The sequence below is a fragment of the Chiloscyllium plagiosum genome, unplaced genomic scaffold, assembly GCF_037043375.1.
Source record: "Chiloscyllium plagiosum isolate Xiang-an unplaced genomic scaffold, Cpla_swu_hap1 HiC_scaffold_12, whole genome shotgun sequence".
Lineage (NCBI taxonomy): Eukaryota > Metazoa > Chordata > Chondrichthyes > Orectolobiformes > Hemiscylliidae > Chiloscyllium > Chiloscyllium plagiosum.
Genome location: NW_028270150.1, coordinates 21,966,314 through 21,993,937, shown reverse-complemented (window position 1 = coordinate 21,993,937; position 27,624 = coordinate 21,966,314). Strand labels below are relative to the sequence as shown.

General features: G+C 42.4%; 1 protein-coding gene across 1 annotated transcript in view; it reads left to right on the top strand.

Moving 5' to 3' along the window:
• Positions 1 to 27,624, top strand: part of LOC148148499 (protein FAM3B-like) — a 37,971-nt gene that overhangs the window by 8,206 nt on the left and 2,141 nt on the right. The window contains 3 exon segments of the mRNA XM_087992382.1: positions 17,395 to 17,453; positions 21,120 to 21,170; positions 24,306 to 24,393. Of these exon segments, the coding sequence (XP_087848508.1) occupies positions 17,395 to 17,453; positions 21,120 to 21,170; positions 24,306 to 24,393 (198 nt within the window).

The following is a 27,624-nucleotide window of genomic DNA, read 5'->3' as shown; positions in this document are numbered from 1 at the left end:
TATTCTTGTAGTGACAATTATAAAGATTTCTTATGATTGTCTAAAGGAAATAGTCATTTCCTATCAAACCCTTAAAATTTAAAACAATTCGACTAAATCTATTGTTGACCTTTTGTTCTCTGGTGTGAATTATTCCAGTGCTGCTCACAGGTCTAGCTTTCCATCCTGGAAATATAGGGGAGGCTGATTTGATTTGGCTGTCTGTTTCTATGTCATAATACCTTAACTAACATAAATCAATAAACCCTCTGTTTTGATATTTTCAATGGATACCATATTGTTATAACTAGTTGAGGAGGGGTATACCAACTGCCCTCTTCTTATTAATCTCGGTTGTTTGTAACAAGTGGTTTTAATTCCTTTCACTACACAGCTGTATCTCATTCCAGTTAAAATATAGTCAAAATTAAGGAGCCAGTTTCAAGATTTTCTTGAGTGAAAGAATTAAGAGTTTTATTACTTACTAACACTGAAAAAAATTGTAAAATGTAAGATCAACAACACAAAAAGAAGTGTAAATGTTTAGAAAGGGGAGAGTGTCTAAGTTGTCAGAGTTGGACCTGAGACCATGCCCGTTTAGTTGATGGTCTTGTATCCTCAGCAGTAGCAAAATCTATAGTAACCTTACACTCTGAGTGAATAGATATTTTTTCAGATTTGTTACATCACCAGTGATGGCTTTTGAAATGATGAGAAGAAGGAAAGAAGATAGACATCTTCCAGTCGTCGCTGTTTCCCATCCATTTTTTCTCTCCACTGTTTGATCAGGCAGCTACTGAAATATGGAGAAAGTGAGGATTGCAAATGCTGGAGATCAGAGTCGAGAGTGTGGTGCTGGAAAAAGCACAGCAGGTTAGGCAGCATCTGAGGAGCAGACGAATTGATGTTTCGGGCATAAGCCCTTCCTTTTTCCAACGCCACACTCTCAGCTACTGAAACATGATTAATTTGTGTATTTCCAAGTCTGGTTTCATTGATTTCACAGTTGCAGACAACCTTTTTAATCTAATGTGTACAATGTGAGTGGAAATTAAAGCAGGGTCTGCAAATTTCTTGACCAACTCAGTTGACTGTTTTCAATGTCTTTAGATAAATTGGTCATTTGAGTTCAGATATTTGTTTTTATTCCATATTGTCTTCCTGCACTAAGCTGCACATGGTCAGAAAGGAGCGATCACAGCCTGAGTGAGTTTATGGTTTGGGGAATTTGAAAACAGCATAGGAATCAAACTGGCAGATCTTCCTTTTTTATCTCCATTTAAAAATCTTAAGGTTCAATAGACTAGTGAAAGATAGCTGACTCATCTAAATAAGGGCTGATTATTAGTCAATCACTTGAAGACTCAATAGAAATTAACAGGGGCCAAACTGGCCATAAACAGGTCCAGGCAGCAGGCCGTGGAGGGGTCATTGTGGCCGACTGCCTGCCCCTCTTCCGCGGGTATGTCATAGCCCGGGTGTCCCTGGAGAAGGAACACGCGGTGTCCATCAACACCCTTGAGCTGGGTGCCACAGGGAGTGGAGTGCATTATTTCCTCCTCCAACTCTATTTTGATTTGATCCCTGCCCTCCCCTTCACTGTTTGATCACGCAGCATTGCCCTTTGATGTGAAGGGCACTGCTTGTCACAGGCCACTCGGGTGTTTCTTTTCTTCCTGGTAGTGGAAATTTGAATAAAGATTCATGCACCTTGTGTCATTCACTGTGTCTCGCACCTGCACACACACAGTGTGGGTACTGGGGAAAAAAAATAAGCACTACCGCAGTTAGGCGGTAGTGTGGGGGTAAAACAATAAAAAAAGAACAGAAAAACGAAAATTAAAAAATTTTAAAAATAAACAGGAATGTCAGAGGTTCTGAGAAAAAAAAGAACAGGAGTGTCAGACATCCTGCTGACTCTGAGAGCTGGCTCTAAGAAGAAAAAAAAATAGAACTTAACAGTGGCCAAACTGGCCATAAACAGGTCCAGGCAGCGGGCCGTGGAGGGGGTCATTGTGGCCGACTGCCTGCCCCTCTTCCGCGGGTATGTCATAGCCCGGGTGTCCCTGGAGAAGGAGCACGGGGTGTCTATCAACACCCTTGAGCTGTTCAGGGAGAGATGGGCGCCGCAGGGAGTGGAGTGCATTAGTTCCCCCTCCAACTCTATTTTGATTTAATCCCTGCCCTCCCCTTCACTGTTTGATCACGCAGCATTGCCTTTTGATGTGAAGGGCACTGCTTGTCACTGGACACTTGGGTGTTTCCTTTCTTCCCTGGTGGTGGAAATTGAATAAAGATTTGTATACTTTGTGTCTTTCACTGTGTCTCACACCTGCACGCACACAACATGAGTGCTGGGGAAAAATAAGCACTACCGCAGTTGGGTGGTAGTTTGGGGGCATTTGAAAAAAGAAAAAAATATAAACTCTTCTTTTGGGCAGCACGGTGGTAAAGTGGTTAGCACTGCTGCCTCACAGTGCCAGAGGCCTGAGTTCAATTCCCACCTCAGGTGTGGAGTTTGCACATTCTCCCCATGTCTGCGTGGGTTTCCTTCGGGTGCTCCGGTTTCCTCCCGCAGTCCAAAAATGTGTAAGTTAGGTGAATTGGCCATGCTAAATTGCCCATAGTGTTAGGTGAAGGGGTAAATGTAGCGGGATGGGTCTGGGTGGGTTGCGCTTCGGCGGCTCGGTGTGGACTTGTTGGGCCGAAGGGCCTGTTTCCACACTGTAAGTAAGTAATCTAATCAAAAATTTAAGTAATCTAATAAACAGACATAATGAGAAAAAAAAGAACTTAACAGGTGTTAATTAATATTAAAGTTTAACTAGTGTTAGTCATCTCAGCTCATCTCAGTTCTGTCCAAACATAGACTGGGACTGTCATAATGTTAAGGGCTTGGATAAAGAGAGAAATGTTCTGATTCAGTATGTGGATGTGCCTACAAGGGAAGAGCAAAGCTTGACCTTCTCTTGGGAAATAGGGCAGGACAAGTGACCGAGGGGTCACTTTAGTGCCAGTGATCATGATTCTGTTAGTTTAAAAAGAGTTAATGAAAAGTATAGACCTGATCTAAAAGTTAAAGTGTTAAGTCAGAGGAAGACCAATTTTGATGTGTTTAGGAAAGAACTTTCAAAAGTAGAGAGCACCACACTTTCGACTCTGATCTCCAGCATCTGCAGTCCTCACTTCCTCCAAGAACTTTCAAAAATTGATTACAAGTAACTGTTCACAGGTAAAAGGATGGCTGGAAAGTAGGAGGCCTTTAAAAATGAGATAACAAAAGTCCAGAGACAGCACGTTCCTGTTAGGGTGAGCTGCAAAGCTGGTAAGTGTAGGGAATGATGGATGACTAAAGAAATTGAGGCACTGGTCAAGAAAAATAGGGAAGGTATTTTGGAAACTAGAAGAGAAGACTAGTAGACAATGGGGCGGAAACTAGAGACTGTAAGAAACTTGAAGTTAGCATTACCAAGGTGAAGAGTAGGCAGAGAGCAGATGAACACAAAAGCACTGGTGGACTGAAGTGCATATACTTTAATGCAAGGAGTATAGTGGGTAAGGCAAATGAACTTAGGGCTTGGATTGGTGTCTGGGAGTATGATGTTATTGTGATCAAAGAGACTTGGTTGAAGGAAGGGTATGATTGGCAACTAAATGTTCCAGGACATAGATGGTTCAGACAGGACAGGGAGGGAAGTAAAAGTGGGGAGGAATTGCACTGCTGGTGGAGGATGATAACACGGCTGTGCTAAAGGACGACACTATGGAGGGCTTGAGTAGTGAGGCATTATGGGTGGAGCTGAGAAATAACAAGGGTGCAGTTATATTGCTGGGGATGTAAAACAGGCCTCCCAACAGTGAGCGTGAGGTGGAAGAATAAATAAGTGAACAGATTATGGAAAGATGTAGAGGCAACAGGGTGGTGGTGATGGGAAATTTTAATTTTCCCAATATTGACTGGGATGCACTTAGTGTCAGAATGGGGATGGGACAGAATTCGTAAGAAGCGTCCAGGAGAGTTTTCTAGAGCAGTATGTCAATAGTCCGACAAGGGAAGGGGCCATATTGGACCTGGTACTGGGGAACGAGCCAGGACAGGTGGTAGAAGTTGCGGATTTCTTTGGGAACAATGACCACAATTCTGTAAGTTTTAGAATACTCGTAGACAAAGATGAGACTGGTCTCATCCAAAGATGAGATTGGGCCAAGGCTAATTATATCAAAATTCGGCAGGAGCTGGGAAATGTGGATTGGACACAGCTATTTAAAGGCAAGTCCACATTTGAAACGTGGGAGGCTTTCAAAGAAAGGTTGAAGCCAGTGTAGGATAGGCATGTCCCTTTGAAAACAAGGGATACAAAAGGCAACATTCATGAACCGTGGATGACAGGAGAAATCATGCAACTAGTCAAGAGGAAAAGGGAAGCTAATGTCCAAGCAGCTAAGAACAAAACGGGGCCCTGGAGAAATATCGGAAGAGTAGGACAAGTCTTAAACAAGGAATCAAGTGGGCTAAACAAGGTCATGGAATATTTTTAGCAAGCAGAATTAAGGAGAATCCCAAAGCCTTTTATTCTTATATAAGAAGCAAGTGGGTAACTAGAGAAAGGATTGGTCCACTAAAGGATAAGGAAGGAAGGCTGTGTGTCGTACCTGAGAGAATGAGTGAGATCTCAATGATTACTTTGCATCAGTGTTCACTGAGGAGAGGGATATGATGAATGTTGAGATTAGAGATAGGAGTTTGTTTACTCTGGATCATGTTGACATAAGGAGGAAAGATGTGTTGGGTAAGCTAAAGGATATTAAGGTGGACAAATCCCTTGGACCAGATGAGATCTATCCCAGGTTGCTGAGGGTGGCTAGAGAGGAAACAGCTGGGGCCCTAACAGATATCTTTGTGGCATCCTTAAATAAACATGAGGTGCCAGAGGACCGGAGGGTTGTTCATGTTGTCCCCCTGTATAAGAAGGGTAGTAGGGATATTCCAGGTAACTACAGACTAATGAGCCTGACGTCAGCAGTGGGAAAGTTGCTGGAGAAGGTACCGAGGGATCAAATCTATTTGTATTTGGAAAAGAATGGGCTTCTCAGTAATAGGCAACATGATTTTGTGCGGGGATATCATTCCTTACCAACTTAATAGAGTTCTTTGAGGAAGTGACCAAGTTGAAAGATGAAGGAAGGGCTGTAGATTTCATATACGTGGATTTCAGTAAGGCATTTGATAAGGTTCCCCATGGTAAACTAATGGAGAAAGTGAAGTCACATGGTGTGCAGGCTGTTCTAGCTAGGTGGATAAAGAACTGGTTGAACAACAGGAGGCAGACAGTAGTAGTTGAAGGGAGTTTCTCGAAATGGAGAAAGGTGACCAGTGGTGTTCCACAGGGGTCAGTGTTGGGGCCACTGTTGTTTGTAATATACATAAACGATGTAGAAGAGGGCATTGGTGGTCTGATCAGTAAGTTTGCAGATGATACGAAGATTGGTGGAGTAGCAGAAAGCATAAGGGACTGTCAGAGAATACAGGAGAATTTAGGGTGTAGGTTTGCTCACTGAGCTGTAGGTTTGATATCCAGACATTTCATTACCTGGCTAAGTAACATCATCAGTGGCGATCTCCAAGTGAAGCGAAGCTGTTGTCTCCTGCTTTCTATTTATATGTTTATCCTGGATGGGGGGGTTCCTGGGGTTTGTGGTGATGTCATTTCCTGTTCATTTTCTGAGGGGTTGATAGTTGGTATCTAGATCGATGTGTTTGTTTATGGTGTTGTGGTTGGAGTGCCAGGCCTCTAGGAATTCTCTAGCATGTCTTTGCTTAGCCAATCCCAGGACAGATATGTTGTCTCAGTCGAAATGGTGGTTTTATTCCTCCGTGTATAGGGCTATGAGAGAGAGAGGGTCATGTCTTTTTGTGGCTAGCTGGTGTTCGTGTATCCTGGTGGCTAACTTTCTTCCTGTTTGTCCTACGTAGTGTTTGTGGCAGTCCTTGCATGGAATGTTGGTTTTGTCCATGGGTTGTACAGGGTCTTTTAAGTTTGTTAGTTTTTGTTTGAGAGTATTGGTGGGTTTGTGTGCTACTAGGATTCTGAGGGGTCTTAGTAGTCTGGCTGTCATTTCTGAAACTTCTTTGATGTATGGTAAGGTGGTTAGGGTTTCTGGCTGTGTTTGGTCTGCTTGTCGTGGTTTGTTCTTGAGGAATCTGCGCACTGTATTTTTTGAGTATCCGTCCTTCTTGAGTACGTTGTTAGGTGGTTCGCCTCGGTTTTCTGAAGTTCGTCTGTGCTGCAGTGTGTGGTGACTCGTTGGAATAGTGTTCTGATACAGCTTCGTTTGTGTGGTTGGGATGGTTGCTGGTGTAGTTAAGTATTTGGTCAGTGTTTGTCTGTTTTCTGTACACGCAGGTTTGCAGTTCTCTGTTGTCCGTTCTTTCGACTGTGACGTCCAGGACTGCGAGTTTGTTGTCGGTTTCTTCTTCCTTGGGGAACTTTATGCCTGTGAGGGTGTTGTTGATGGTGTTAAATGTCTCTTCTACCTTGTTTCGTTTTGTGATGACAAAGGTGTCATCTACGTAGTGGACCCAGACAAACAAAGACAAAACCGATAACACAGGGGCATGGATAAAGAACTTATCAGACCGAACCCTCTCAGACACAGATAAAGCGGTACTAGTAAAAGGACTAAATTTCAATTACCGAGACGCTGACAAGAAGGATTTCCTAGCAGCATTAGAAACCACATTGAAGGACAACAAACTCACGGAAGAAACACAGCAAACGATCAGACAGACAGTTGCACCTACTCTGAGCCGAAAGAGGGAAGGAAACAAACTGATCACACAAGAAAAGAAAGCCCTAGAAAGCCTCAAAAAAAGACAAAAACATCGTTATATTACCTGCAGACAAGGGTCGGCTCACAGCCATCCTGAACAGAAGGGACTACATAGAGAAAGCCAATGCACTACTCGCAGACACCAACACTTACCAACAGGTGGCGCTAGACCCGACCCCACAACTAGGAAACAAAATTACATATCTCCTAAGAAAATTACACAATTCCGGACAATTAAGCAAGACAGAATTCCAAAAAATGAAACCAGACGGGACCAACACCTCACGATTCTACGGACTACCAAAAATCCATAAACCAGGAGCCCCCCTCAGACCCATAGTTTCACTACCCGGAACACCAACTTACAGACTGGCCAAAGAACTACACGCAAGACTGAAATACCTAGTAGAAGAGTCACAGCACTCCATCCACTCCACCCAGGAATTCCTAAAAATCATAAAAAACACCAAAATAGAGGAAGACGAAACAATGATCTCATTCGACGTAACAGCACTGTTCACCTCCATCAACATCGACCTGGCAAAGGAAACATTTACCACACTTTTAGAAGAGACCATCCCACACGCCCCAACCACCATCAATCACATTACCAACGAAAACATCATGAAGCTAGTGGACCTGTGCCTCACCACCCACTTCACCTTGAACAACATAATCTACAAACAAACCAATGGCACACCCATGGGATCTCCACTATCAGGATTCATAGCAGAATCAATAATGCAAAGACTAGAACAAACAGCCCTACCAACCATCAAACCAAAAATCTGGGTCCACTACGTAGATGACACTTTTGTCATCACAAAACGAAACAAGATAGAAGAGACATTTAACACCATCAACAACACCCTCACAGGCAGAAAGTTCACCAAGGAGGAAGAAACCGACAACAAACTCGCATTCCTGGATGTCACAGTCGAAAGAACGGACAACGGGGGACTACAAACCTGCGTATACAAAAAACTGATAAACACTGACCAAATACTTAACTACACCAGCAACCATCCCAACACACACAAACGAAGCTGTGTCAGAACACTATTTCAACGAGCCACCTCACACTGCAGCACAGAACCACCTATACAACGTATTCAAGAGGAACGGATACTCAAAAAATACAGTCTGCAGATTCCTCAAGAACAAACCACGACAAGCAGACCAAACACAGCCAGAAACCCTAACCACCTTACCACACCTCAAAGAAGTTTCAGAAATGACAGCCAGACTACTAAGACCCCTCAGAATCCTAATAGCACACAAACTCACCAACACTCTCAAACAAAAACTAACAAACTTAAAAGACCCTGTACAACCCATGGACAAAACCAACGTAATCTACAAAATTCCATGCAAGGACTGCCACAAACACTACGTAGGACAAACAGGAAGAAAGTTAGCCACCAGGATACACGAACACCAGCTAGCCACAAAAAGACACGGAGGAATAAAACCACCATTTCGACTGAGACAACACATCTATCCGGGGATTGGCTAAGCAAAGACATGCCAGAGAATTCCTAGAGGCCTGGCACTCCAACCACAATGCCATAAACAAACATATAGATCTAGATACCATCTATCAAACCCTCAGAAAACGAACAGGAATATGACATCACCACAAACCCCAGGAACCCCCCCATCCAGGATAAACATACAAATAGAAAGCAGGAAACAACAGCTTCGCTTCACTTGGAGGTCACCACTGATGATGTTACCTAGCCAGGTAATGAAACATCAGGATATGAAACCAACAGCTCAGTGAGCAAACCTTGCAAACCAAGCAAACTGAGCTACAAACCTTGCAAAAAATACAGGAGAATATAGAAAGACTAGAGAGTTGGGCGGAGAAGTGGCCGATGGAGTTCAATCCAGCATCAATCAACTGTGAGGTGATGCATTTTGGGAAATCTAATTCTAGAGCAAACTGTATTGTAAACAGAAGAGCCTTGGGAAAAGTTGGTGAGCAGAGAGATCTAGGAGTTCAGGTCCATTGTGCCCTGCAGGTGACTGCACAGGTGGATAGAGTGGTCAAGAAGGCATATAGTATGCTTGCCTTTATCGGACGGGGTATTGAGTATAAGAGCTGACAAGTCAAGTTAAAATTGTACAAGACATTGGTTCGGCCGCATTTAGAATACTGCATACAGTTCTGGTTGCCACATTCCCAAAAGGATGTGGACGCTTTGGAGAGGGTGCAGAGAAGGTTTATGAGGATGTTGCCTGGTATGGAAGGTGCTAGCTATGAAGAGAGGTTGAGTAGGTTAGGATTGTTTTCATTAGAAAGAAGGAGATTGAGAGAGGACCTGATTGAGGCCTACAAAATCATGAAGGGTATAGACAGGGTAGATAAAGATAAGCTTTTTCCCAGAGTGAGGGATTCAGTAATGAGGGGTCGCGCATTCAAGGTGACAAATGAAAAGTTTAAAGGGGATACACGCAGAAAGTACTTCACACAGAGGTGGTAGGTGCCTGGACTCAAGGACCAATTTGGCTAGCAGAGGTAGTAGAGGCAGGCACGGTAGATTCATTTAAGATGCATCTGAACAGATGCATGAGTAGGTGGGGAGCAGAGGGATACAGATGCTTAGGAATTGGGTGATAGGTTTAGCCAGTGGATTTGGATCAGCTCAGGCTTGGAGGGCCACAGGCCTGTTCCTGGGCTGTAAATTGTCTTTGTTCTTTGAGATATAATGTCAGGAATAGGCAGCTGAGATCGAGTGAATCCTAAGAAGATATCAAGGCAGTAGGAATATACTTGAAAGGGAAATCAGGAGGGTAAAAGGGGACATGAGATACCTTTGGCAAATAGAATTAAGGGGAATCAAAAGGGATTCTACAAATACATTAAGGACAAAAGAGTAACTAGGGAGAGAATAGTGGTCCCTTAAAGATCAACAAGACCACCAATTTGTGGAACCACAGGAGATGGTTAGGGTAATAAATGAGTATTTCATGTCAGTGTTTATTGTGGAGAGATATACGGAACTTAGAGAACTTGGAGAAATAAATAATTCTACCTTGAAAAGTGTCCATATTACAGAGGAGGAGGTAGATAAGCAAAGAGGTAGATAAATCCCTGGGGCCTGAACAGGTGTACTCCAGAAATTTGTGGGAAGCTAGGGAAGTGATTGCTGAGCCCCTAGCTGAGATATCTATACCATCAATAGCCATGGGTGATGTGCTGGAAGACTGGAGGTTGGCTAATGCGGTGGTTTATGAATATCAGGGAACTATAGACCAGTGAGCTTGACCTCAGTGGTTGGGTATGTTGTTGGAGGGAATCCTGTGGGATAGGATTTACAATGTATTTGGAAAGGCAAGACCTAGTTAGGGATAGTCATCATGGCTTTGTGCATGGGAAATTGTGTCTCACTCATGTGACTGAGTTTTATGGAGAAGTGACGAAGAAGATCAATGAAGGCAGAGTGGTACAAGTTGTCTATACATGGACTTCAGCAAGGCATTCAACAAGGATCTGTATAGTAGACTGGTGAGCAAGGTTAGATCACATGGAATACAGGGAGACCTAGCCATTTTGATACAAAATTGGCTCAAAGGCAGGAGACAAAGGACAGTGATGGAGGGTTGTTTTTTTAGACTGGAGACCTGTGATTGGCAGTGTACCACAAGGATCAGTGCTGGGTCCACTGCTTTTTGTCAATATATATGGATTATAGGATGTGAGTCGAGAAAGTATAGTTAGTAGGTTTGCCAAATTGGTCCTTGAGTTCAGCTGTGAGCTAATTTACAAGGTCTTGTTGACAAAATCATGATGGAGGTGACTGGTAGTTATGGAAACAAAGCATAGCGGTTAATTAGGAAGGGTGTGAAGATGAAACAGAGAATTATTTTTTGGAACAATATGAGGAGCCTTATTTTGTTTCTGCCTAGTTGCTATATCTGACCTGGAAGAGACTACTGTATGATGACAAAATATAAAATGAATAAATGCTCCCTTGTCCCATTGTCCATTGCCTCTGGAAAACCAAAATTTGAAACTATTCGTAGAAAGAAGGAATTTTCCATCCTAGCTGTTTTATTTTCAAGCTTTAGAAGTTATTTTAGTTATTATGGCTGACTGCAGTGCAGCATGATGGTTCAATGGTCAGCACTGCTGCCTCACAATGCTAGGGACCTGGGTTTCATCCCAGATTTGAGTGATTGTGCGGAGTTTGCATGCTCTCCCCGTGTATGTGTGGGTTCCTCTAGTTGCTCCAGTTTCCTCCCACAGTCCAAAGATACACAGGTTAGGTGGATTGGCCATGGACAATTGCCCATAGTGTCCAGGGTCATACAGGCTAGGTTGATTAGCCATGGGTTACAGGGATGGGGTGGATTTGGATGGGATACACTTCAGAGGTCAGTGTCTAATTGATGGGTTGAATGGCCTGCTTCTATATTGTAGGGATTCTATGATTTTATTACACCAAAATTGGTGTTGTAATGGACAGCAAAGAATGGGACCTTGGTTGGGTGGGCCAATGGACTGAGGAGTGGCAGATGTAGTTTAATTTAGATAAATATGAGGTGCTGGATTTTGGAAAGGTAAATCAGGGTTGGGCATATATACTTAACGGCAAGGGCCTCAGGAGAGTTGCAAAACAAAGGGACCTTGGTATCCAGGTTCGAAGTTCCTTGAAAGTGGAATCACAGGTAGATAGGATAGTGAAGAAGGCATTTGGTACCCTTGCCTTTCTTGGATGGTTAGGAGATAACGATGTGGCTGTACAGGACATTGGTTAGGCCACCTTTGGAATACTGCATTCAATTCTGGTCTCCATGTTACAGAAAAGATGTTGTGAAACTTGAAAGAGTTCAGAAAAGATTTACAAGCATATTGCCAGGGTTAGAGGGTTTGAGCTATAGGGAGAGGCTGAATAGGCTGGGGCTATTTTCTCTGGAGCATCGGAGGCTGAGGGGTAGACCTCACAGAGGTTTATAAAATCATGAGGAGCATGAATAACCAAGGTCTTTTCCCTGGGGTAGAGGAATCCAAATACAGAGAGCATAGGTGAGAGGGGAAACATTTAAAAGGGACCGAAGAGGCAACTTTTTCACATTTCATACTGCATGTATGAAATGAGCTGCCAGAGGAAGTGGTGGAGGCTGGTACAATTACACTATTTAAAAGGCATCTGGATGGGTACGTGAATAGGAAGGGTTCAGAGGGATATAGGCCAAGTGCTCGCGAATGGAACTAGATTAATTTAGGATATCTGGTCGCATTGGACGAGTTGGAGCAAAGGGTCTGTTTCCATGTTGTACACCTCTATGACTCTGAGAGAGGGCCCATGAAAGCATCTGCCAGAAATGTTGTGAATTTCTAAAGTATGCCCGGGATAGTCTCCTACAGCAAAATTAAGCTGCATATGGTCAGGAGGAAGAGGTCACATGAGAGTGAAATGCAGCCTGAGTATGTGGTTTGGATAATCTATTGGCTGTGTGGGAATTTGGTGCAAAGGGGAAGATGTACTGTTTGTTTCTGGTTTTTTGGCTCATAGCTTGTAAGGTTTTTTTAACAGGATAAAGAGCATGGACAGGAATGGTTGTTGCAGGTTCCAGGATTTAGATGTTTCAGTAAGAACAGAGAAGATGGTAAAAGAGGGGGAGGTGTGGCATTGTTGGTCAAGGACAGTATTACAGTTGCAGAAAGGATGTTTGGGGACTCGTCAACTGAGGTAGTATGGGCTGAAGTTAGAAACAGGAAAGGAGAGGTCACCCTGTTGGGAGTTTTCTATAGGCCTCCAAATAGTTCCAGAGATGTAGCGGAAAGGATAGCAAAGATGATTCTTTGTGAGTGAGAGAGACAGGGTAGGTGTCGTGGGGCACTTCAACTTTGCAAATATTGACTGGGAACACTATAGTACGAGTACTATAGATGGGTCAGTTTTTGTCCAGTGTGTGCAGGAGGGCTTCCTGACAAAGTATGTAGACAGGCCAACAAGGGGCGAAGCCACATTAGATTTGGTACTGGGTAATGAGCCCGGCCAGGTGTTAGACTTGGAAGTAGGTGAGCACTTTGGTGATAGCGATCACAATTCTATTATGTTTACTTTAGTGATAGAAAGGGATAGGTGTATACCACTGGGCAGGAGTTACAGCTGGGGGAAAGGCAATTACGATGCGATTAGGCAAGATTTAGGAAGCATATAATGGAGAAGGAAACTGCAGGGGATGGGCTAATTAGAAATGTGGAGCTTATTCAAGGAAAAGCTCCTGTGTGTCCTAGATAAGTATGTACCTGTCAGGCAGGGAGGAAGCTGTAGAACGCGGGAGCCGAGGTTTACAAAGGAAGTGGAATCTCTAGTCAAGAGGAAGAAGAAGGCTTATGTTAGGATGAGATGTGAAGGCTCCGTTAGGACGCTTGAGGGTTAGTAGGTAGCCAGGAAAGACCTAAAAAGAGAGCTCAGAAGAGCCAGAAGGAGACATGAGAAGTTGTTGGCGGATAGGATCAGGGTAAACCCTACAACTTTCTATCGATATTTAAGGAATAAAAGAATGACGAGAGTAAGATTAGGGCCAATCAAGGATAGTAGTGGGAAGTTGTGTGTGGAGTCAGAGGAGATAGGGGAAGTACTCAATGAATATTTTTTGACAGTATTTAGTCTAGAAAACGACAATGTTGTCGAGGAGAATACTGAGATATGGGCTACTAGACTGGGTGGGATTGAGGTTCACAAGGAAGAGGTATTAGAAAACCTGCAGAGTGTGAAAATAGATAAGTTGCCTGTGCCAGATGGGATTTATCCTAGTATCCTCTGGGAAGCCAGGGAGGAGATTGCCGAGCCTTTGGCATTGATCTTTAAATCGTCATTGTCTACAGGAATAGTGCCAGAAGACTGGAGGATAGCAAATGTGGTTCCCCTGTTCAAGTAGAGACAATCCTGGTAATTATAGACCAGTGAGCCTTACTTCAGTTGTTGGTAAAGTGTTGGAAAAGGTTATAAGAGATAGGATTTATAATGATCTAGAAAAGAATAATTTGATTAGGGATAGTCAGCACGGTTTTGTGAAGGTTGGGTCGTGCCTCACAAACCTTATTGAGTTCTTTGAGAAGGTGACCAAACAGGTAGATAAGAGTAAGCCGGTTGATGTGGTGTATATGGATTTCAGCAAGGCGTTCGATAAGGTTCCCCACAGTAGGCTATTGTACAAACTGCGATGGAATGGGATTGTGGGAGATATAGCAGTTTGGATCAGTAATTGGCTTGCTGAAAGAAGACAGAGGGTGGTGGTTAATGGGAAATGTTCATCCTGGAGTCCAGTTACCAGTGGTATACCGCAAGGGTCGGTGTTGGGTCCACTGCTGTTCGTCATTTTTATGAACGACCTGGATGAGGGCGCAGAAGGGTGGGTTAGTAAATTTGCAGACGACACTAAGGTCGGTGGAGTTGTGGATTGTGATGAAGGATGTTATAGGTTACAGAGAGACATAGATAAGCTGCAGAGCTGGGCTGAGAGGTGGCAAATGGAGTTTAATGTGGACAAGTGTAAGGTGATACACTTTGGTCGGAGTAACCGGAATGCAAAGTACTGGGCTAATGGTAAGATTCTTGGTAGTGTAGATGAACAGAGAGATCTCGGTGTCCGTGTACACAGATCGTTGAAAGTTGCCACCCAGGTTGACAGGGTTGATAAGAAGGCAAACAGTGTTTTAGCTTTTATTAATAGAGGGATCGAGTTCTGGAACCATGAGGTTATGCTGCAGCTGTACAAAACTCTAGTGCGGCCGCAGTTGGAGTATTGTGTACAGTTCTGGTCACCACATTATAAGAAGGATGTGGAAGTTTTGGAAAGGGTCAGAGGAGATTTACTAGGATGTTGCCTGGTATGGAGGGAAGGTCTTATGAGGAAAGGCTGAGGGACTTGAGGCTGTTTTCATTAAAGAGAAGAAGGTTGAGAGGTGACTTAATAGAGACATATAAGATAATCAGTGGGTTAGATAGGGTGGACAGGGAGAGCCTTTTTCCAAGAATGGTGACGGCGAGCACGCGGGGGCATAGCTTTCAATTGAGGCGTGATAGATATAGGACAGATGTCAGAGGTAGTTTCTTTACTCAGACAGTAGTAAAGGTATGGAATGCTTTGCCTGCAATGGTCGTAGATTCGCCAACTTTAAGTAAGTTTAATTCATCGTTGGACAAGCATATGGACGTACATGGAATTGTGTAGGTTAGATGGGCTTCAGATTGGTATGACAGGTCGGCGCAACATCGAGGGCCGAAGGGCCTGTACTGCGCTGTAATGTTCTATGTTCCATGTTCTATGTTCTAAATTGAATCTCAGGATCTGAGGCCTGGCACAAAAGAGTGACATCACAGATAAACCATAAGGTCATTGGTTGATGATAGCTGCTAACTTGACCATATTATAAATTGTGTTCAGATTGTAGATAAATAGGGAGAATAGGTTACAAACTAAAGGACCATAGGAAATTTTAAAAATCAAATTAAGATCTTGGTAATTAAAATAAAGATGTCAAGCCAGGTGATGTATGGTACCTGCATAATGTGGGAGTTGATGGACCCCATTGTGGATCATAGTGACCACATCTGTAGCAAGTGTTCGTCGCTTGAGGAACTCTGGCTCAGAGTTGATGAGCTGGAATCTGAGTTCCAAACACTGTGACACAAAGGAGGGGGAGAGTTACCTGGAACAATCTTGAATTCAGTGAGGGACTGGATGGTATGACTTATGAGTGAGGCAGGTAATGGGATCCAGGAGATAGTGCTGAAGGAACATCAATTCTTGAGCTTGTCTAACAGGTTTGAGATTCGTGCTCCCTGTGCGGATGAGAGTGGAGTTTGTAAGGAGGATGAGCAAACTGACCATAGCACCATGGTACAAGGAGCCATTCATGAGGGAGAAGAAAAGAGAAATGTAGTTGTGATCAGGGATAGTATAATCAGGGGAATACACACTGTTCTCTGTAAAAACCCTTTCCTGAAGAAGGGCTCATGCCCAAAATGTCGATCCTCCTGCACCTTGGATGCTGCCTGACCTGCTGCGCTTTTCCAGCAACACATTTTCAACACTGTTCTCTATAGCCAGAATCAAGAGTCCTGAAGGCTATATTGCCTGCCTGGTGCCCAAGTTCAGGATATCTCATTTGGGCTGCAGAAGAACTTGGAGTGGGAGGGAAAAGATCCAGGTGTTGTGGTCCACGTCAATACCAACGATATAAGTAGAAAGAGGAATGAGGTTCTGCTGAAGGAACATGAGCAGCTAGGAGCTAATGAAAAAGCAGAACCAAAAAGGTAGTGATCTCAGTTACATAGAATATTATGGAAAAAGTTAAAGTAGCAGGAGGGTTCAGCAGAAGTTATTAGAATTCCCAGAACAAGTTATAGATTACAGAATGTGGTAAAGCTCAGGAATCTAACTTCAAGCACAGCAGATAAGGGATTCTATGAGAAGAGGGGCAGTCAACGCAAGACTGAGGGTATTGTACTTAAATACACACAGCATATGAAACAAGATAAATGAGCTTGTAGCACAGATGAAATTGGCCTGTGCGATGTTGTGCGTATCACAGAGATGTGGGTCCAAGGGGATCAGGGTTGGGAACTAAATATCCAAGGATATGTGCCCTATGGAAAGGACTAGTAAGAAATGAAGTGAAATTGATAAGGTCCAGAAGAATGATCCTGGTGATGAAGGGTTTATCATATAAAGAGTGTTTGAGGACTCTGGATCCGTACTGGATGAAGTTGAGGAGGTGAGGGGTGATCTGATTGAAACTTACAGAATACTGAGAGGCCTGAATAGAGTGGATGTGGAGAAGATATTTCCACTAGTAGGAGAGATTAGGACCCAAGGGCACTGCCTCAGATAAAGGTCTGATCATTTAGAACTGAATTTAGGAAAAATGCCTCCAGCCAGAAGGTGGTGATTCTTGGAACTCATTGTGGGAGATGACTATGGAAGCTATGTCATTGAATGTATTTAAGTCAGAGATAGATAGATTCTTGATTGGCGAGGGGATTCAGGGTTATGCAGAGAAAGCAGGAGAACAGGGTTGAGCAACATATCAACCATGATCAAATGGCAGAGAAGACTCAATGGGCTGAATGGCCTAATTTTGCTCGTATAGTCTTAGAGTCTGATGCCTCAATATGTGGTCATTTGATCACTGCAGCCACGTTAGGTCCATATTTCATTCTTTTTCAAACAATGTGAGTCTATGAATGTTGCAGGTATTAAAAATAGATGTTGAGAGTTGAAAATCAACAGTCATGACAATGTCAGCAATCTTTTAGGGGGCAGTTTCAGATTTCCACTAATATTTCCATAAGAAGTATTTGTTGACATGATTTCTGAATGGCCAAGTTTTTATTTTGTTATACTCTATGATTCAGAACTACCTCATCACAGGAAATGGTTTCTATATACTTGTTGATTGTTTCAATCACTGAATTCTCTATCTTCTTTGTATTGTAAGATTAATCAATACAACTTGCGCACAATCTGACTTTATTGTCATTCTACTGAAAGACTGATAACTTAAAATGGCAATTTTAGTTAATAAAGTCAATTCATTTTTTAAATATATATTTTAAACAGACTCCTAGGTGATGTGAAGAATAACTTTGGCAGAGGTATGAACATTGCCATCGTGGAAGGTAAGTTTTCATTTAAAATGGATGGGGTGAATTAACCGAAAACATCAGTGTGAGGTATCTGCCGATGTATAGTCAAGGGACATTAGCACTAGTATATTGAACAATTGTTTACGTTAGGTCCAGTTACCAGCTTTATGAATGACAGAATCAGCTGCATTATGCTCTAGTATAAAAACAGTCTGCCTCCCAATAATGCAACTCAGTCTCACAAAAGTGATAACTGCTGAATGGAATGTTCATTTCCCACATTCTTAATTGTCAAGAGATTGTGAGAGCAGAACCTTCTTCTGCTGCTGTCCTATGGCACAATGTGCCCACAGTGATGATAGGCAAGGCAATTTGACAAGAGAAAGAAATTATGGTTGTATTTTTACTGTCCTCAGCATCTGTGAAGTTACAAGTGGTGCTGGACATTGTGCAGTCATCAGCAAATATCCACACTTCTGACCTCACGATGGCAGGAAGTTCATCAATAAAGCAGTTGATGGTGTCATCAAGCTGAGATGATTGATTGATTTATTGACACATGTACCAAAGTACAGTGAAAAGCTTTGTTTACGAGTGCTACAGGCAGATCACAGTAAGCAAGGATGTACAGATCAAAACACATTACACAGGGCGTGCACTAGGCAAGATCAATGTTAGCAAGATCAGCATAATTTGAGGTTAGAAAGTCCATTCATCATCTACTAACAGCCAGGAAGAAGCTGTTCCTGAACCTGCTGGTGCCTGTGTTCAGGCTTCTGTATCTTCTACCTGATGGAAAAGGTTGTGGGAGATCATTACAATTAATCTTCAATAATCTCAATAATTTTTGTTTATGGTAAGTATGACTCCAAACAATGGAGAGATTTCCCTGATTCCCATTGACTTTAGTTTTGCTCAGGCTCCTTGGTGACACACTTAGTTAGTTGTGGACTTGATGGCAAGGGTTGTCACTCTCAGCTGACTTCTACAATTTATCTCCCCTGTCCAGGCTTGTAATGAGGTCAGGAACTGAGTGGCTCTGGCAGACCCCAGACTGAGCATTAGTGAGCAGTTTGTTGCTAACCAAATGTTGCTTAATGCTTTTCCTTATGATTAAAGTAGACTCAGGGGTTGACCACTTAGATTTGTCCTATATTTTGTGCACAAAGACATAACTAGACAATTTTCCACATTGTTGGGTAGATGCCAATGTTGTAACTATACCAGAATGGTTTGGCTAGATGTGCAGCAGGTTCTGGGACCCAAACCTTTATAGTTTACAGTGCCTTCAGCTACCATTTGGAGCGAATCAAATTGTCTGAAGGATGATATCCTGAGAAATTAACCAGCGAATGGCTGTTACCTTTTCTGTTGAATTAAAACAGATACAAAGTGTGTACATGATCTCTCTGTTTACAAAGTGCAGGGCCCTATGTATTCCTATATTGCTTCTAGTATATCCATAGAATCCCTGCAGTATGGAAAAAGGCTATTCAACCCAATGAGTCCAAACTGACCCTCCGAAGGACATCCCATTCAGAGCCATACACCTACCCTATCTCTATAATCCTGCATTTCTCATGGCTACTGCACCTAACCTACACATCCCTGAATACTATGGCCAACCCACCTAACCTGCGCATCTTTGAATACATGCGACAATGCCATGCTACAATTCCCACTGATAATCCTAAATTGGTTGCCAGTACCATTTGTGCACATTCGGGATTATCCAACAAATGTTGTCCAATTATAGGATCACATCTAATGTTAGACACTATATTACGGATTTTGTAAACATGGTTGGGGAGAATCAGTAGTATGCTTGTAGTGACCAGCTGAAGGGTATTCCATCCTAAAGACTGGAGGATTGTATCAAACTTCGTGTCCCTTCGATTGGTCACTGGTTAATTTCTCAGGGCAGTGCCCAGACCAGCCAGAACCAACCTGCCTGGTTTAAAATTTAAATACAAAACCTGGCTGTTACCTGCCAATCAGCAATAACTGGTACACTCTCCATGGTGTCACTTGGGTAGTGCGATGGAAATCAAGCTCCACTATTCTGTGAATCATCACAAATGAGAAAATAATTATCCAAATTATCCAAAGTCCCCAAGATACCTGACTGACAAACTTGGGTTAAACAATTTACTTACTAACCAATCAGCACTCTTCCCTCATGCAGTTGGTTTTCTCCTTGAATGTGTATTCTTGTAAAATATACTGATGATGCAACAAAACAAAATTTAACAAATGTATCTTTTTTGAAGTAATACTACAAGTAATATTAAGTAACATATAATGGGGGACAAAGTAGGAGATTGGCACTCGGTAATGATACTCATTTGAATAGCTGGTGCAGACATGATGGGCTGAATAGCTGCCTTCTGTGCCATAACACTTATGTCATTCCGAGATATTATAAAAGTTATATTTTAAAGTGTCTGAACTATTACATAGACATTCCCAGAAACATCTCCCAAATAAGAACACTTTGTCCTTGATGTGTCTTATTCAGAAGTGGAGGTGAGGAGGGAGGGTTTACACTTGCTTCATCATCAGTCTAACATTATATTAATGTTTTGAGGAGGGAAATAAATAAAGCTGCGGGGGGGAGGAGACTGTCACACACCTCTTTCTAGTTTTTCCCAAGCAGAAGAGGTCTGGAGAGGAATGCAGTGGTGTTTGTCGAGGTTCGTCCCGAGCAGCGCTGTGACGCGGGACTCCGTGCTCTACGGCCTGTTCCCTGGGACGCACACTGAGACGAACATCAACTGTGCCTGGAGGATCATCAACTCGGTGAAGGACGCTCTCTGGGCGGTCCGAAACCTGTTGATCTTCCAGCTGAAGGAGTTGACCCCGACTGAGTGTTGCAGACTGGCACATTTCAAGGTCCAGGACTACGTGTTGAGGGACGCGCTGAAGCTTGGGGCAGCTGCCGCCAAGGCGTGGTGGAGAAAGACCACTGTGTAAAGTCTGCCTGCCTAACGAAGAACAGGGGGCCCATGCAGTCATTTGGGCTCTGCTGACGCCTCAGCTAATCATATGGGCATATGATCAAAAAATGTACAGACCTGTATAAAAATGATAAATTCTGATCTCTGTATGTACATGTTTACATATGTATGGCATGACCAACTGTACAGACCATCAAATTATTTTACGTGTTGAGGGACGCGCTGAAGCTTGGGGCAGCTGCTGCCAAGGTGCGGTGGGGAAAGACCACCGTGTAACATCTGCCTGCCTAAAGAAGAATAGGGGGCCCGCGCAGTCATTTGGGCTCTGCTGACGCCTCAGCTAAAAATGTAATCGTACCAACCTGTAAATAGGAATGATTACTCTGTTTCGGTATGCAAACAAATGGAATGTTTACATATGTATGGCATGTCCAACTGTACAGACCATTAAAGTATTTTATGAATAAAGTATATTTTTGAAATAAAAAAATAAAGTTGCTTACTGTTTTGTAAAAGCCAGACAGTTCTTTAACCTAACAATGGTTTTGGAAAATCCATCTGGTGCAAATTAGGTCTCTCCAGGTTCCTATGTGCAGACATGAAAGGGCTATACTTGACAAGGTCAAAGAATAGGGGTAATTGACTCACGTCCAATCTCTTTGCTTTCTCTTACAAGTAGCAATATTTGAAAATGACATTCTTCATCATATAAATCAGATTTTGTTTTACTACTTCTTTACAGCCAAGACAGGAAAACATGTAAATATCGGATCTTTTGATCTATGGGGAGGAGGTAAGAAAGACATTTTAAGGGAGTACCTTTCCTTGTTCTCTCTGCTGAAACCTACAGTATTCACCCCTGTACCGTTAGACACCATTATGACTTGTACACCAGGGCTGAATCTCCGATAAGGATTATCCCGCAGGTCTGCAGCAACTTTTATATTGGAGTCAGGTAAATGGCAATGAAATTGCAGAAGCAGCACTTAAAACACTTGTCAGGAACTCTGCGAGTTTTTTTTCTGAAATTGTGGAATTTTCTGAATATAGTATGCTTCTGAATATAGAAAGCACAACAAGACTGTCTTGAACCCTCTGACTGTCACCTTCATAAACGTTGGAAGGATAATGATAGGAAGGTGAAAGGATGGCAAGTATCCAGAGATGAGAATGGACAGCTAGGAATGCTTTTGGATCATCTTCTCAAGACAGAAAGAAAGTTTTGAGTATGGTGTTGTGGAGAAAATATGGAGAACCACCAGGAGACACAGAGAGTTCTTCAAGAAGTAGGTCTTTTATTTGCAAACAAAAAACCATGACACTGAGAAAGCAGATTCTCGAATGCCCAGAAACCTCAGGGTCCGTGATTTTTTTTTTCATGTTTCTGTTAGCTTATCAGCATGCCCAACTATATTAATCAAAGTACCTCACTCTAGCTACACAATAGACCAGTGATGTTAGTTCCCATTATCTCTTTAGTTGTACATTCTACTTAATGTTATTTTCATGTCACGGTTAGATATTTATTGCTAATTCTGATACAGTGATCTTTCATTCCAGACCCTACTTAATGTTTTCCCAATGCCATGATTAGATATTTATTTGCTAATTCTGCTACAGTAATCTTCCATTGCAGACTAATCTATCATGATAGATATTTAGCTATTCCATCTATTACAATAGTCTCCTGTCACAAGCTGACTCTACTAACTATTAATTAGATATTTTAATGTCATGTCCCAAATATTTACGGTCCCAATCCTGTCATAATAACACTTAACAGAGAAACTTGCTTTATTACTTGTGTTATCTCATCATGCCATGGTGACCTTTCAGCCTTAATCTTACTCAGCTAATTGGTGTAAGAATGTTCCACTATGGTTATCCCATCCTGCCTCCCACAGAACACAGATTGCCAGTGGTCTTCATGCTTTAACCCTTCCCATGTTTTCATGCTCCATAATGGCTATTATATTTTAAAGGCCTAAGCATTCTCTTTGTCATAAAGTTGGACACCTCCGTGCTGTCGGAAAAACATAAGAGAAGTGAGACTAAATAATTCTTTCCAAGTGCCAGCACAGACATGTAGGACTGTGTGGCTCACTTTTGTATAATTCTCTGATTCACCAGAGAGGGAGTGGTGATGGCCTAGTGGTATTATCACTGGACTGTTAATCCAAAGACCCAAGCAATGTTCGGGGGGCCCAGGTTTGAACTTCACCGTGGCAGATGGTGGAATTTTGATTTAATTTCTAAAAATTCTGGAATTAGGTGGGTAAAGATGATCATGAATCCATGATCAATTTTGGAAAAACACATCTGGGTCACTCATGCCTTTTAGGGAAGGAAACTGCTACCCTAACCTGGTCTGGCCTACATGTGACTCCAGACTCACTGCAATGTGAGCCATTGGGGATGTCCTGGCCAGTGATGCCCTCATCTAATCAAATTAATAAAAACGGTTTTGCAACTGTATGCACTGATAGGTCACAATCACATTGGACTATTAAAATGAAGCACACGTTGAACCAACCAGCTTTCCAGCCCTGAAGTGTATTGAAAAGCTTCAATCTTTTACACTCTTTTAGCAGTCATGGTTGTTTTGATCTGTTCTTAATCCGTACGTAATGATCTATGAACTCTGACCTTTGCGTGTGCTGAGCTGAGATAGGAAGGGAAAAGCTGGAACCTGAGATCTCTTCAGTGAGACCCAGTTTCCATAATCATTACACTGCTATTATGAAATGTATGTCAACCTAATTCTGCACCGCTTGCATCTCTGACTGCTCTTCAGTAGATGATTTTTCTTAGTTCTAACAACTTGCAGTAGATTGAAATACAGATGAATGAATTAGGAGCAGGTGTAGGTTATCTGATCAGTTGAGCTTGCTCCATAACTTGATCAGATCGTGACTCATCTGTCTGTAGCCACCCTTCTCTGTCTATCCACTCTACTGTTGACTTGCTTGTCAAACAAGAACTGACCTAACTCAGCTGAGGCTGCCTCCAGCGCACTCTACGGAAGGGAATTCTACAATTAAAATTAGGTAACGTAACATCTTCAACACAGCAGAACACCCAGAAACATTTCACAGGTGCTTTCTCAATCAACATTTGATGCTCAGCCACATAAAACAATATTAGAACAGTTACCAAAGAGCTTTCTCAAAGAGGCAGGTTTTAAGGAATTTATTTTATAGGAAGAGGAATTATTTACTGTAGGATAAGGGAAATGAATGTACTGTTGCCAAGTTAGTGGATGGCACAAAAATAGATGGGGATACAAGTGATGAGGATGACAAGAGTTGCAGATGGATATAGACAGGTTAGGTGAATGTGCAAGAAATTTGTCAGGTGGAATTTAATATGGGAAAACGTAATTTTATTCAGGAAGTGTCAAAGGAAGGAGCCGAATATTAGTTAAATGGAGAAAGACTATAGAAAGCTATGGCACACAGATTTGGGAGTCTAGTATCCATTTTCAGCATGTAATCAGGAAGGCAAATGGAATGTTGGCCTTTATTTCAAAGAGAATGAAGTATAAAAGTAAGGAGTTTTGCTGTAACTGTAAGAGGCAATAGTCAGACCACAAGTGAATGCTGTGAAGAATTTTGAGCTCCTGACTTCGGGAAAATATACTGATATTGGAGGCATCCAGAAAGGTTCATTCGGCTGATCCTATATGAAGGATTGTCTTTTGAGAAGAGGTGAGCGGGAATTACAGGAGGTTTTTAAGATCAGAAGGAGTAAAGACTTTGGGGAAATTGGAAAACCATGGTGATAATTTCACTCCCTTAATTTCTTCCTTGCTTGTTCAGTGTCCCAAACACCCTGTGCCTCATCCAACAGCTTTTAATTGCACCTCTCAAATGCTAATGAAGTGCATTTGTTATTTATACACTTATGGCATCTTTAAATTTATCGACAGATAATTCAGGACAAATGATTGAATTTATTAAAAAAGCACCTGATGGCTCCCTCATCTTGATGGCAACATTTGATAATCGTTCTACCAGGTGAGTAGAAAATAACCTCCTGTTCATGTTAACATCAGGTGGAGGGAACGAATAAAGAGAGGAGAGATGTAGCAGTGTGCCACAATCATTGAATCAGCCACACTCTGATTTGGTCATACCGCAACAATTGATGAATATGGTGGTTAACGCAGTGAAGCGTGATGTTCATAAGCAGTTTTTAGCCAATTGAGTAATAAAACATGGACCAACGAGTAACTACCTTTCTCTGAGTGGAAAATCAACAGGGTTTCAGTTTGGGATTTAGATGAGACAAAATTGGTTTCTACCAAGAAGACTGAAGCACAGTAATCCCACTTTGATCCCACTTGGGTCTACACTACTCCATGGCACTGTCAATGATTGAGCACACACTTGGTCATTAATAGAACCTGCAGACATGTTCAGCAAGGCAGGTATTGATTCCAATGAACTCCAATAATCTCTCATGCCAAAAGCCTTGTGGCTAGATTGATGTTGCGTGGGTAAGCCCTGTACCGATACTTTTACACGCACTTTAGGGTTTCTATACCTTGCTTTTTGCTAACTGGCATCTAAGTTCTTTGGTTTTGGGAAAGAGAGTAGGCTATGGCACGGGCAAACAGAAGTTCCACCATGTGTATTTCTCAGCAGTTTGACTTTGGGGAAGAATGTGAAATTGCATTTATATTGGCCTGATGCATTTCATGACTTAATGCACTGAAGCTGATTAAGTACATTTCAGAGTCTGTTGTAATGTAGGAATTGCAGCAGCCCAGCCACTCTGTAAACAGCAAGCTCTCAGGAGCAATGATGATAATAATATTGTGATAGTCTGATTTCATTTTGTTGGTACTGGGGAGAAGATTGGCCAGCACACTGGGGTAGACTCCTGGCTACTCCTCAAACTAGTGCCAATAGACATTTTGCATCCACCTGGTAGAACTCAAAGGGAGTCATCTTGATTTCTCTTCTGAAAAATGACAACTCACATACTGCAATGTTCCCTCAGTACTGTCGTGGTGTGTCCGCTGAGAACATTCAATAATGGTCAGGGTCTTTGTTTCTTGCAGTAGCTGATGAACACAGAGCTCAGTTCCAAATGTTCAATATCCCATGATGCAATTTTGGTCAACCAAAGCAACCTAGGGTTAAACGGCCAAATTATTAATCCTTAAAAGATCTACTCTGTAAGTAGTACTTCTATCATCAATTTTATCTCAGTGAGGTTAAGTCCCCAAAATTGGCTGGGTTCATACATAAGACTCTGGGCTCAATTTGTGTTGGGTAATCTCTTCACCCAGAACTTGCTCAAGACAAATATTATCTCCACCACAGACTCTTAAAAATGTCATTAAATTGAGTTCACTTCATTTAGGTGGATGTTAAAAATCACAAGGCATTACCAAGGTGCAGGTTGTGGATGGGGGGGGGGGGGGGGGGGGGGGAGCCACAGGGGGTAAGGGAGGATTGGGGGGGAAGTGGGAGGAAGTGGAGGAGGGAGGGGATTTCTTGTGGTGTGCGAGCCAGTGTTTCACCTTCATACAAAATCACAAATAAACAAATCATCGGACTACTCATCTCTCACTCTATTTTCAGGGAGTTGAGTGTGCAGGTTGATTGCTGATCTTGCCAACAACAAACAATGACTGCACTTTAAAATGTTACATTAGTTAGGAGGTTCCTTCCAGCTTCCTGCATGTATTACAACTTCATGTAAATGTGAACTTTCTCTCTTTTCATTGTTTGCTGGCATTTGTAACTAAACAAATAAACCGCTCCTCATTGTAACTTTCAGGAGCAAATGTTCCCATACCAAGTTAAAGACAGAACAAAGTTCCTTTTATTGTCTCCGAACAACAAGCTACAGACACAACCTGTCACAACCATGGCCTTCATTTCAAAGGTAATGAAGACTAAAAGAAAGGAACTTTTTGCTAAAACCATATAAGGCAGACTAGTCAGACCAGAGACAGAATACTGCGATCAGTTCTGTTCCCTTATATAAAGAAAGGTATGAGGGCATTGGAGACAAAAGGCAAGCAATATTATTGCAAGACTATTAATCCAAAGATTGAGGTAATGTTCTCAGGACTGAGGTTTGAGTCGTGCTATAAGAAATGTGTGGAATGCAAATTCAATAAAAATCTGGCCGTGTGAGTCTAATGATGACTATGAAGCTGTTGTTAATTGTCAGGTAAAACCCAATTGCTTCACTGATGTCCTTTTGTGAGAGAAAGTGCTAAGTACAACTCGCCCTCTGTACAAGAACTGCCCTCTGTACAATTAGGAAAGGGTAATAAATGCTGGCCTGACACCCACATCCAGTGAATGACCATTTTTTTTCAAAAGGCCAGAAGAGGTTCTTTAAACTGATTCTAGGAATGGCAGTCTGTCTTACCTGGAGAGGTTGTTTGACTGGATTCTACTCAATGGAGTTTAGAAGAATGAGAGGCAACCTCATTGAAACATTCTTCAGGGACTCGACAGGGTCGATGCGGAAAGGTTGCAGGAGAGAGGACCAGAGAGCATCATTTTAGAATACACTTTGCTTGGGTTCCTTGATGCCACATTTGGTCAAAAGTTGCCTTGATTTCAAGGGCAGACTGTCTCACCACATCTCTTGAAATTCAGCTTTTTTGTCTATGTTTGGATAAAGGCTGTCGTGAAATCTGGTGCTGACAATCTAATTTGGGCTTTGGTGAGAAGGTAACGGATGAATAAAAGTCCCTTATGCTGTGGATGACTCCTTCCAACGGCACGGTGGTTCAGTGGTTAGCACTGCTGCCTCACAGCACCAGGGTCCCAGGTTCAATTCCAACCTCGGGTGACTGTCTGTGTGGAGTTTGCATATTGTCCCCGTGTCTGTGTGGGTTTCCTCCGGGTGCTCCAGTTTCCTCCCACAGTCCAAAGATGTGCAGGTCAGGTGAATTGACCATGTTAAATTGCCCATAGTGTTAGGTGCATTAGTCAGAGGGGAATGGCTCTAGGTGGGTTACTCTTCGGAGGGTCAGTGTGGACTTGTTGGGCCGAAGGGCCTGTTTCCACACTGTAGGGAATCTAATCTAGTCAACACTCTTCTGACAATCAAGAGTATACTTATAGGGTGGTAATTGGCCATGTTAGGTTTGGCCTGCTTTTTTGAAAGATCAATTTTCCACATTGTAAAGTGGATGCCAGTATTGTGCATGCACTAGAATAATTTGACTAGAGAGGCAGCTATTTCTGGAGCACAAGCCAACTCGCAGTTGTTTT